The sequence below is a fragment of the Leuciscus leuciscus genome (assembly GCF_965113295.1).
Source record: "Leuciscus leuciscus genome assembly, chromosome: 13".
NCBI lineage: Eukaryota > Metazoa > Chordata > Actinopteri > Cypriniformes > Leuciscidae > Leuciscus > Leuciscus leuciscus.
In genome coordinates, this window is record NC_138737.1 from 2,051,609 (window position 1) to 2,065,261 (window position 13,653).

The 13,653-nt window shown below is 38.6% G+C and overlaps 1 protein-coding gene across 2 annotated transcripts in view; it reads right to left on the reverse strand.

Moving 5' to 3' along the window:
* The window catches only part of cltcl1 (clathrin, heavy chain-like 1), a 55,541-nt gene that overhangs the window by 12,099 nt on the left and 29,789 nt on the right, over window positions 1–13,653 (reverse strand). For both annotated transcript variants that reach the window (XM_082188855.1, XM_082188856.1), the window contains exons 14-23: window positions 13,098–13,261; window positions 11,840–11,965; window positions 9,411–9,553; window positions 8,900–9,134; window positions 5,945–6,067; window positions 3,980–4,125; window positions 2,913–3,096; window positions 2,646–2,838; window positions 1,717–1,874; window positions 644–808 (exon numbers count right to left, since the gene is read on the reverse strand). In XM_082188855.1, the coding sequence (XP_082044981.1) occupies window positions 644–808; window positions 1,717–1,874; window positions 2,646–2,838; window positions 2,913–3,096; window positions 3,980–4,125; window positions 5,945–6,067; window positions 8,900–9,134; window positions 9,411–9,553; window positions 11,840–11,965; window positions 13,098–13,261 (1,637 nt within the window). The remainder of the gene's footprint in view (window positions 1–643; window positions 809–1,716; window positions 1,875–2,645; window positions 2,839–2,912; window positions 3,097–3,979; window positions 4,126–5,944; window positions 6,068–8,899; window positions 9,135–9,410; window positions 9,554–11,839; window positions 11,966–13,097; window positions 13,262–13,653) is intronic.

The following is a 13,653-nucleotide window of genomic DNA, read 5'->3' on the forward strand; positions in this document are numbered from 1 at the left end:
GCAGACAGAAATCGTGTTTCCTGACATTTATATGAGCCTGATTTCAACGCCGGGGAAATACATAAAGCAAATTTGCCTGTGAACGCTTTATATAAATACAATATAGGTCTAAATCCATATCACTCATATCAATGTCATATATATCATCATATCGTCCAGCCTTAAAACTTGCATAGTTTTTTTTGTCAGTGTTTATTTAAAAACATCCAATTATGCAGAATATAAGATTGTAAATATTTAATTGATAAGTTGTCAATACAATATATAACAATACAATATATAGGTGATGATTTTACCCCTAAATTACACATATTGACACAAAATGATAACTACAAATCCACCATTCTCTGCCTGGATTCAGTTGTTTCTGTGAATTACAGCGATCCAATTTGCTTCTCTGTTCTGTAGCTTTCGTCAGTCTGTAAAAATATACCTCAGATTTCTTGTCAAATCTAGTTGTAGAGTCAATCTCAAAGCTCTTTCCTGTTTTAGATGTGTTTTTCACGGCATTCACGCTGAAAACGAATTCTGCCACTCAGTGTTTCTGCCACTCAGTGTGTGTGACCGCAGTCACTCCGGCCGATGGTGACGTCACACGCATACACACTATAAGGAAGAAAAGACTTGTGCAACTTCATCTCACCTCTTTCCAGGTGCGAGTGCAGCTGGCCTTGCGTGCGCTGTCGACGGCCGCCTGAAACTCTCCGAGGTGAACGAGCGTAGACGCCAGACGAGCGAAATTAGACACGTTATTGAAGAGCAGACGGGCGGCTTCAAACATGCAGTCTTCATAACACCTCTCGCCAACCTGCAGACAGAAACATGTTACTGGACACACGTGATGTCATGACAGACCTCAAAACACATCGTAACAGTAATGTGGAGTTAAAATATATTATAGATTAATAGATGGACAATAGATAGGTAATAGTTTAAATTCTTAAAAGACTATTTATTACGGTCAAAAATTAAGTCAAAGGGTTCAAAGGGAAAATAGGCCAAATATAATTACTTAATTTTAATTAAGTCATTTAAATAATAATTTTACAGATATTCATTATTACATATAAATTATAATATATATATATATATATATATATATATATTATACATATATTTATGTACCCACACAATACATTATATTAATATTTGCTCATGCTTTCGATTTAATATAAATTTTATTAATATTTGCTCATGTTTTCGATTCAGTAATATATTATATATATATATATGTGTGAAGATATATACTGTAATATTACTGTAATATTAATTAATATTGTTATTTGTTCAGATTTTATAACTTTAAACAGTGTGTAAAGACATGCTAAACAATAAATACAATACTGTTAATATGTATTACTACAGGATGCATTTAATACAGTATATTTAATAATAATTATATATATATATATATATATATATATGATTATTATATAATTAAATATAAATGAATTTAATATTACTACAGATACATTTACAGATAAAAAATAAAAAAAAATTATCAAATATTATCACAAATATCAAATATTTTATCAAAAATATATCAAATATTATCACTTTTAACATTCTTTAATGGGATTCTAAACAAGAAACAGTATGATGTTGAAATATTTTAATAGGCTAGTTATTCCAACAAAATAATAATCAATTTTTCGGCTTCAAGAACATTTATTTTGTTGCATCACTAGACTGCATGTGTAAAGCTGCGTACTGTACCTGCTGTATGTGAGCGTTGTTTGGGCCGTTGATAAAGTCCTCCAGCTCAGTGAGACGGTTTGTTTTAGCCAGCGCAAAGATGAGCTCCGTCTCGACGTAAGACTCTCTGGCTTTACTTCTCGCCATCTGAAGAAACTTCACCAGATCCTCCCAGTTACCTATTACAGACATTTATCATATTATATTATGCTCAGGATATTTATTCTGTGAAATAATGAGGGTATATCACAAAATACATGATTTTCCATGACATTTAAAAGAGAGTTTGATGTACAATGTGAAAAATGATAACATTTACGACTCAAAATATCCTCCCTACTCATAAAAAAGTACATTTGGACTGTTTTTAGTTGAAGAAAATTTGACTAATATTATAAGTGGACTGAAGGGAAAATATAAAATGCAACAAAAAGTGTAGAAAATTGCACATTTAATAAATCAGCATCAGTATAATAATGAGACCGCACTTTACAGCTACGTATAAACAAATATCAGATTGATGTGCAGCATAATAGAAGCTAATAGAATATTATTATAGAAGCTTTTCAGCAATCAAAGCCATTAAAGTCACCATGAAATCAAAATGGACAATTCATATTATTTATGGTTTATTGCAGTTTTTATTGTAAATGATTTATCATTATTGTTTTAAATTCCTGTTCCTGGTAATCTTGAATGAGAATTAGTTCCTCTTGCAGCATCTCTTCTCTTCTCTGATGATGTGGGCGGGGACACCTGTCACTCACATGAGATCAGCCAATAGCAAACCACAACCATCCAATCAATTCCACACATATAAAATCAAGCCCCGCCTACATTTGTTCTTGTTCCAGAAGCGTTTCCCTCGGATATACGTCACAATAGAGAAAAGAAGACCATCTCAACGTCAGTTTCATACTTTAAGGTGGTTTTAGGACAGATCATCTCACCGTTCTTACTGGCGGCATCCACCACCTCCATGTACGCCGACGGCTCTCCGGCTTTGATGTACGAGTCGATGGCTTCTTTAACCAGATCTCTCTGAAGCTGAGCCTGAGCGAGCTGACTCCACACCGAACCCTCACCACACCGCTCCGCAAACTCGTATGCCCGGTCCAGATTCCCGATGTGCTCGATCAGAACCTGCGCGAGACAACAGAGGTCAATCCAGACGACCGCATGCCGGACGGTGATCGTGTGATTGTGAGTTTGCATACCTGTATTGCTGAGGTGTTGACGTCAAACTTCTTAAAGATGGAGAAGGCCTCTTCGTACAGCTCGTTGCTGATGGCGATGTTGGCGATGTCAGGAGCGTCGTAGTTGTCCAGGCGGTTGATGTACTCCATGACCCGGGTACGGTCCGCTTTAATGGCCGTCAGTATCAGCAGGTTCTGCAGGTTTCTGATGCATAAAGACACGTTTACAGTCGACATTCAAAGTATATTTTGCATAATCAACATCAGCAAACTAGATCAATCCCATAATAATATAATATAATTATACATGTATAATCTACATGTATTCATTTAGCAGATGCTTTTATCCAAAGCTTCTTACAAATGAGGGATGTCATTAATCTTATTTAAATAAAATAAAATAAAAATAAAATAGATTCCTTCCATTATGATAATATAACAATAATATAATAACTTACATTTATTCATTTAGCAGATGCTTTTATTCACAGCACTTACAAATGAGGAAAAGAAATTAATTTTTTTTTATCAAATTTAATGTATTATAAACTTAATAATATAATGTATAACAATGTAATGTATTACATTTATTCTTTAAGCAGATGTTTTTATTCAAAGCTACTTGCAAATTAAAAATACAAAAAAGCTATTAATCATCTAACAACATAACGTAATATATGTCATATAATATAATATAATATAATTAGTGTTGTCAAATCGATTAATCACAATTAATCACATTTAACATGAAAGTTTGTGTATATATAAAATGTGTGTGTGTGTATATATTATTATATTAATATATACGGTATATTATACTGTACATGTGTGTGTGTCACACACATATATATATATACAGTCTCTACATATAGAATATATAGACATAAATATTATATAAACACAAAAATATTCAGTCAGTCAGGACTTTATCAGTATTTGTCAAAATACGAATATTTAATTTACACATTTCTTTAGATTTTTACTATATATTTTTTTCATTATATATTTAATTCTGACCATTACATAAAAATGTCAGCTTGTCTCCAGCATAACATGAATTAAGATCAAGCGGTGCGACACAGACTGACCTGTGTTCACTAAATATGGAGTTCTCCAGAACTATTTTCTCCAGGAGTTCTATGAGCTCGTTGGGCAGATCCGCCGTCATGAACGCCTTCACCGTCACAGACACTTCCTCGGGATCCTGCGTCTCAGGTAGAGCGGTCTGAACCACCTGTGCACACAATCCTCATCATCACTGTGTGGAATAACCACACACCGGTGCCCTTTGTTTTTATAAAGGGGTGGTTGATTATGATTTCACTTTTTTAATTTAGTTAGTGTGTAATGTTGCTGTTTGAGCATAAACTACATCTGCAAAGTTACGACACTCAAAGTTCAAAGCAAAGGGAGATATTTGGCTTTAAAGAAATCACTTTTTAAGGACTACAACAAACGGCTGGTAGAGACTACACGACATTCCTGCTTTGGGTCATTGTCAGCGTATTCCTTCTCCATGATCACACGTTTGAGTCTTTCAATGTAAAAGTCTTCGCTACTGACTGACTCACTCATTAAGGCCGTGTGTCCACCAAAGCGTTATTATCCAGCTGAAAACACTAGGTGCTCTGCTGAAAACGCCTAGCTATGAGCGCTTGAGAGCGTTTTGGTAGCGCAGCATTTTTTTCAGTTGAAACACTTTGCTTGTTATGATACGGAATATCCGCGAAAGTGTTACTAGTATCTCATTTCACACATATTTTGTTTCTGTGTTGATTCTATATTAAAATGTCGATACAATGTAACGTATTTTCTCTGGCTCTTGTTTTAAATGATTTTGTTCCATTATTATGCTTGTTGTTGTCGTCTGTTGACATTGTACAAGCAGAATGTGGCGGTTGGTCGGTGTGGGATTAGTCCCGCCCCTCCTCCACTGTGTTTGGACGGTTGGGTAAAAAGTGACAGTGATGAGCCCTGCGTTTTACCCAAGCGGCAACATTCTGATCTGAAAAATGAAGCCTACCCGAAAGTGCGAAAAACTGCAATACATCGAAAATCCGCTAGGGGCAGGTCCCAAAAGGGAGCAAATGTCCATACACCCCCATGTTAAAATGTCCGTTTTCACAGCATAAATTCATGTTTTTACAGGTTGGTCCCATGGACTTTTATTGTATTTTTCGATAGGTTCCGAGTGCCTGACAACTGTGAGGGGGGTGAATTTTTTTCTAACTCGTTAGTTTAGATCGTATTTAGATATAAAATGTATGACAAATAAGGGCGCGATTGACAGCTTGATTGACAGCTGACAACGAGCATAGGCTGCGCCGAGTGGAATTCCTGAAATTTGACGTCTCGGCCATGATCTGACACAACACATCATACCTGTAAGTTATACTTTCTGAACATTTGTATTGAAATATGGCGCCGCCCATACCCCCCATAAACGGCCTCAAAACCGTTCTTCAGAAGTCTATGGGTGACGTCACAGACGCTTTGTCCATATTTTTTACAGTCTATGGTTTTACCCAAAGTTGAACATTCTTCAACTCTCGGCGACCTGTAAAAAACGCAGAACGCTCAGCGATTCAGCGTGAAAAAAAATGCTCAGCGCCTTGTTACGCTCATGGCGTTTTAAAAACGCGGTGCTCCCTTTGAAAACAATTGAAAAAATACGCCAGCCGCATGAAAAAATGACAAAAAGACAGTCTTTGCCGCCATCTAGTGGTGAAATAATGTATGTAACTTCTGTTGCTGTTTACGGTCAGGGACTATTTTATCCAGCGGAAGGAAGTCTTTTAGTGATTTTACTTCATGAAAGTTGCATAGATACATATTTTTCAGCTTTAATATTTGTATTGTGTGGTAACCGTTTTATAAAAGCAATAAGGTACTCAAGGCTAGTGCTGTATCGTGAATAAGTCATGGCTGAAGGGCGTTGTTAGGCACGACGCAAAGCGGAGTACCTTATTGCTTACATATATCGCATTATATTTTGCAGTTTATTCCCATATTTTGTTGTTCTGTAAGTGTGATGTTTGCAGGTGTACTCTTGCCTGATCGATCAGTGGCCGTCTGTAGGGGTTCGTCTCCTGCAAAACCTCAGCCCACAGATCCGGATCTTTCCGACGCACCAGGTACCGAGACTCGCTTTTAAACAAGGAGTTTTCATTGCACACCTACAAGAGAGTTATGCATTATAAACAGCGTTGGGGGAAACGCATTACAAGTAACTCGAGTTACGTAATCAGATTACGTTTTCAAGTAACTGGTAAAGTAATGCATTACTTTTCAAATTTACAACAAAATATCTCAGTTACTTTTTCAAATAAGTAACGCAAGTTACTTTGTTTTCCCATTTCTTGACTGACAGCTCTCTTGTCCCAAGTTGAGCAAAATCATAAGTGCGTAAAGTGTGTAAACATGATGGTTATTGTAGTTCTAGACTAAATGTGAGCGTGCATTTACTCATCTCACTTGCACAAAAAAGACTCAGTATACCTCAAAATGAATAAAATCAGTCAAATGCAAAATCAGACTATGCAAACATCCAATAATTAAATATGTTAAATAAAACAAATATTTTTATGCGTTTTAATCTCACTTTATTTATCAATGTACTTGCTGCTGAAGCAAAAATTACTTTATATTTTGTATGTTTTTATTGGTGGTGTTAAACTTTTTTCTTCTGTTCTCCAGAATATCAGCACAGCTGAAAGGTTTGTTTGAGCGGCGCCCTCTACTGTACACATGTGAATCTGCCCTTCCTTCAACCTGAGGATATTTATTTCACTTTTGGGGCCCTATCTTGCACCCAGCGCAATTGACTTTGTACACCGACGCATGTATCATTCCTATTTTGCACCCGACGCACAGCGGACTTTTCCCTCCACAGACACTTGTCGGTAAATTAGGGAATGAACTTGCGCTCCCGGGGGCGGTTCAGCGAAAAGAGGAGGTGTGTTTTGGCGCAAACGTTCCCTGGTGCTATTTTGCAGGTTTAGAAAATAATTCCGCCACTGACCAGGAAAAATCTAGTCTAAAGTCAGTGGCGCGTTGCACATGTTATTCATAGGCTATTTTAAGGGCGCATGCTTAGCCATAATCAATGTAGCGTGTGCACAATGCGCATACACTTTGATTCTCTCATCTACACACAGGTGCAGCAGTTCCCATTTTTGCAAATCATAGGCTACATTATTACAGGGAAAAATATTATCACACGAGGGAAATCATTGTTGTGTCCATGAAGATGTGAAAAAATAGGCATAAATCTAGCTTACACATTTACCCAAATTATTATACACCTGTTTAACCGAAGCTAATTTGGGTGTGTTTCTCCATCCTCAATGTCACTTCTCTGTGTTTTACGGCCCTGACGAGAACGTCGGTCTCTTCGGCTGTGAACCGCTCCTGGCGCGCGTCTGGCAAATCCGCCGTTATAATAGCAAGCCGCCATGGAACAAGCGCGCCTGCTCTTAAAGGGAATGTGAGATGTCGCTCTGATTGGTTTATTTCACGTTATGCCCAAACTAGGGATGTCAATTTTCACAAATTCCCATGATCGATCGTCGTTTAAATTAACGATCAATTAATCGATTAATCGTTAGCCTTAATACTGCGATATGCGTCTACTGCAGTGGCTATGACAGCATGACAGTGTCTGCAAATGCTGCTCAAAATGCTATGTTCCTCACCAAAGCAATTAGAATGGTTTTAAATATAAATAAAGGGCTAGTAGGATTGTAAAATGTTTCGATGTGATTGATAATTAAATTAATTATTTAATAATCAAATATAACTACTAATACAACGTGTCACCAACGCCGCCTCATATGCGCTTAGAATGTGTGACTGTTGTGGACGCGCTCTTCCTGGAACAACCGCACGCGCTGAATGAATCTGCTACCGTTAAACTGGAGCACTTTGCTAGCACGTTATTTATCTAAAAGAAACGCATCCTATATGAGATTAATCAGATATATTCAAAATAAACATAATATTACAAATGATATCTGCACAAAATGACGCAAATTCATGCACAAGTGAACTTGAACTAAGTTACGTGCCATTCATTCAGAACTACTCATGTTGTGGACGCGCTCTTCCTGGAGCAACGCGACACGGCAACTAAACCCAAATAATTCACAATGTTTTATTACAATATTGTTCTCTTTATAATGTTATGTAATATTACAGTCCCAATAGTCATTATTAGTCGTGCACTGCCGTTTGAGCTGCGCGCGCTGAAGCTGACGCTTTACTACAGAGTTAATTCTTAACCAAATGCATCCAATATGAGATCAATCAGATATAGATAGGCCTACAGAAAATAAACAGTATTACAACTTACATTTGCACAAAACAAAAGGCTGCGAATGCACACGCAAACTTATAGTCATGATGAAGGTGTAAAATGGTCCCAAACATAACTCCGGCGCGCTCGCTTTACATGTTTCGCGGTTGAGCAGCGCGCACGCGCATGAAGACCTGCTTAATCGATGATCGATAAGTTGTATCGATTAAATGTATTATCGACAATTAATCGATCGTCGATTAATCGTTGACATCCCTAGCCCAAACCACACCTATGAATAATGAAGCTACTTCAGACCAACACATTTTAGATTTGCGTCGGGCGCAAGAGTCATTTATCCCACCGGTATAATAGCAACAGCGCCCGAGACCCGCCCACAAAGTTACTTGCGTTTCGCGTTTGATACTTGCGTTTCAGATCGTTAAAATAGGGCCCTTGGTGTGAAAGGGTCTTTACATTTGTCCAAAAATAGCACTTTTTTTGTTATAAAACCCCCAGACCAGGTGAGAAAAAGTAACGCAAAAGTAATGTAACGCATTACTTTTCTTAAAAAATAACTAAGTAACGCAATTAGATACTTTTTAAGGGAGTAACGCAATATTGTAATGCATTTCTTTTCAAAGTAACTTTCCCCGACTTTGATTATAAAGACATTTATCTATGCAAATAGGTTTCCTGCGGGATGGATGTGAACCTGTATGAGCTCCAGGTCACACTGTCCTCTCTCATAGGACACGAACGCCAGGTGCGGGTCTCTCTTCTCGCAGTATCGGCCCACGATGGCGCTGTCGTAGTGCAGGTTCTCTCGGAGGAAGCGCTCAGGACTGTTGTTACTGTCTATGTAGATCTTCATCAAGGCATTGTGGGTAGCAGGTTCTTCACAGCCATCCTGGACTCGAGATTCCAGCCAGGACAAGAGCAGCTTCAGGCTGGAGACAACGAGCACAGAGACACGGATCTGTCAAACATGTTTTATCTTAATAAGAAAGAAATCAATATATTTTAATACTATATAACTGTTTAAATACTGATAATTCTATGTTAAATACATATTATTTGATGTTATATTATAATATATTATAAATATTCTTAAATATCCAATGCATCTAATGACTTTTTATGTAAAAAAACTAATATAAAAAATGTTTTTCATGTGAAAATGCATGTTTTAATCTTGAGAAGAGGAAGGATAGGACAGGTTGTACCGGTTTCTTTTCTCCACTTCCTCCACCAGCTGGTCGGTGCTGAAATCTCCTCGTACGGCCAGGATCAGACTCTTGATGGTGTCCTCGGAGCAGTCGACGTCCAGCAGACCCCCGACCACCACCGGCAGCCGGCTGGGGTTCACCTGCACATTAGCTCTGCACAATTAATCGCAATGAAACCGCACGCCATTTGGCAAAGGCTGCGATTATTTTATGCACACTTTTTCAGTGCAGCGGCTGATCGGAAGTAAATGCTCCATCTGAACACCAGAGTCTCACACACACACACACACACACACCACATATCCATCTGAACACCAGAGGGCGTCTCACACACACACAAACACACGCCACATATCCATCTGAACACCAGAGGGCGTCTCACACACACACACGCCACATATCACTCTGAACACCAGAGGGCGTCTCACACACACACACGCCACATATCACTCTGAACACCAGAGGGCGTCTCACACACACACATGCCACATATCACTCTGAACACCAGAGGGCGTCTCACACACACACACACGCCACATATCACTCTGAACACCAGAGGGCGTCTCACACACACACACGCCACATATCACTCTGAACACCAGAGGGCGTCTCACACACACACATGCCACATATCACTCTGAACACCTGAGGGCGACTCACACACACACGCCAAATATCCCTCTGAACACCAGAGGGCATCTAACACACACACACGCCACATATCACTCTGAACACCAGAGGGCGTCTCACACACACACACGCCACATATCACTCTGAACACCAGAGGGCGTCTCACACACACACACGCCACATATCACTCTGAACACCAGAGGGCGTCTCACACACACACACGCCACATATCCATCTGAACACCAGAGGGCGTCTCACACACACACACGCCACATATCACTCTGAACACCAGAGGGCGTCTCACACACACACACGCCACATATCCATCTGAACACCAGAGAGCGTCTCACACACACTCACGCCACATATCACTCTGAACACCAGAGGGCGTCTCACACACACACACGCCACATATCACTCTGAACACCAGAGGGCGTCTCACACACACACACGCCACATATCACTCTGAACACCAGAGGGCGTCTCACACACACACACACGCCACATATCCATCTGAACACCTGAGGGCGTCTCACACACACACACACGCCACATATCCATCTGAACACCAGAGGGCGTCTCACACACACACACACGCCACATATCACTCTGAACACCAGAGGGCGTCTCACACACACACACACACACGCCACATATCACTCTGAACACCAGAGAGCGTCTCACACACACACACACGCCACATATCCATCTGAACACCAGAGGGCGTCTCACACACACACACGCCACATATCCATCTGAACACCAGAGGGCGTCTCACACACACACACACGCCACATATCACTCTGAACACCAGAGAGCGTCTCACACACACTCACGCCACATATCACTCTGAACACCAGAGGGCGTCTCACACACACACACGCCACATATCCATCTGAACACCAGAGGGCGTCTCACACACACACACACGCCACATATCACTCTGAACACCAGAGGGCGTCTCACACACACACACACGCCACATATCCATCTGAACACCAGAGGGCGTCTCACACACACACACACGCCACATATCCATCTGAACACCAGAGGGCGTCTCACACACACACACACGCCACATATCCATCTGAACACCAGAGGGCGTCTCACACACACACACGCCACATATCACTCTGAACACCAGAGGGCGTCTCACACACACTCACGCCACATATCACTCTGAACACCAGAGGGCGTCTCACACACACACACGCCACATATCACTCTGAACACCAGAGGGCGTCTCACACACACACACGCCACATATCCATCTGAACACCAGAGGGCGTCTCACACACACACGCCACATATGCCCCGCCGCAGAAGTACGGTAACACACATCATTCCAGGAAAGCTGAATAAACAGAAGATTGAAACGCTTTGTTTGATTAAACATGATTAATAAACACACGACTGCTTTATTCTGTGTAAGAAGCACATCATCTCACAGAAGGAGGAGCTCAACTGTCGTTATGAAGTGAGTTTGGAGTAAAAGCATGTTATTAAATGTCTTTTGTTGGACAAGAGGTTCATAAATGCTTCTCGTGTTTGGAAAGATGTTTGACGTGTGTTGCTTTTTCAAATGCACGTTAAAAGTGACTCAAACTCGCAGTGCTTTCAGACAGAGCAGCGTTTTTCAGAGCCGTACATCAATGACACACTGCGCATGACAAATAATCACAGCCTTTGCGATTTCAAAATCGTGATAAGCCAAAACGTGCGATTTTATGTGGATATCTCAGATACACGATTCACTGACGTGTTCGTGTTTGTTGCGTTCAGGACTTTGGTTGTACCTTCTGCACGTAGATCTCGATGTATTTCTGCAGGCTGTTGCGGTACAGGTACAGAACCAGATCGTGGACGAAATCGAAGCGGTCGCACACGATGATGAGAGGAAGCTGATCTGTGAGCTTGGCTTCCTGTGCAACGACACGACAGAAACACACTTCAAAACCTGCTTACAAATACAAATCAATATCTGATGCATCTCGTTGCCTTCCTGTGCTTTACTGGCATTTACTGCATTTCCACTGTCAAGCAGAATTATCATGAATTGATGCAGTCACAATGCTTATAATAAAAGAGCAATGCATAAAGGGGGAAAATAGCTAGTGTTATTAATTAAATTATATTGTAAATGTAAGCAAATGTTGAATGATTTGCTATTGTCATTAATTAAATTCATTAAATTCATTTAAACTGTTAATAATTAAATTAGAAAATTTAAATGTAAGCTAATGTTGAATGTTTATTTTATTGTTATTATTCCAATTATTTAAATCAATTTTAAATAAATTGTTAATTGAATAAAAAATGTAAATGTAAGTTAATGTTAAATGTTTATTTTATTGTTATTATTTCAAATCATTTCAATTTAAAATAAATTGTTAATTGAATAAAAAATGTAATTCCAAGCTAATGTTGAATGTTTATTTTATTGTTATTAATTCAATTTTATTCAATTAATTAAATTAGTTAAAATAAACATATTAAACAAATAAATAAAAAAGTAAGCTAATGATGAATGTTTATTTCATTGTTATTAATTCAATTAATTAAAATAAATTGTTAATATTTACTTTAAAAATGGCAAATGTAAGGTAATGTTGAATGTTTATTTTATTATTAATTAAATTAATACAAATAAATTGTTAATATTTATTTAAAACATTGTAAATGTAAGGTAATGTTGAATGTTTATTTTATTGGTATTAATTAAATTAAATGGTTAATTAAAAAAAATGTAAATGTAAGCTAATGTTTATTTTGTTGTTATTAATAAATCAATGACTTAAAATAAATGGTTAATTATTTAAATAAAAAAATGTAAATGTAAATTTATGTTTCTCTGTTTTTCTTTATAGTGTTATCATTATGTTTATTACCATACCTGTGAAATTTCTTCTGTCATTGTTTTGATCTGAATGAATGCTTTTGTTAATATTATGTCAAATAACTGTCAGTTAAAGTCTCACATCTGAAGACAGATGCCCTGAACTGGATTTTCTTGAACTCGTCATGCATTGATGAGCATGTTTCTCTGTCCTGTACCTTGAGGAAGTTCTTGACGCGCTCGGCGTCGTAGCAGTTGCTCTCTCGACAGATGCGCTCCACCTCTTTGATCTGGCCCGTCTTACACGCCGCCTGAATGTATTTGAAATGCACATCTGGGTCTTGACTGAAGTTCACGATAGATCCCAGAAAATAAAACAGCCCTGAAAGAGACAGAAGAATACTTCACCACAACAACCTCAAGCTCTGAAGCTTTAAAGTGCCCCTATTATGCTACTCCTTTGTTGTTTTGGCGTCTCCTACAGTAGATTCACATGCATCCAAGGTCAAAAAACACTTGAATTTCCTCATAATATCCACTTCAGTATCAGCTCTTATCTCACAGTGTCTGAAACAGTTTGATAAAGGATTCAGTCTACACTGTAAAAAAAAAATTACATCCCCAAGTCAAAAATTTCAAGTGACCGATAACATCTAAATTTTTCAATTAGTCTGACGTATTATTTCTCATTGAGCCAATGTTAACAGACTATTGCAACAAGAATTTCACTTGGGCCAATTGAAAAATTTAGATGTTATCGGTCAATTGAAATTT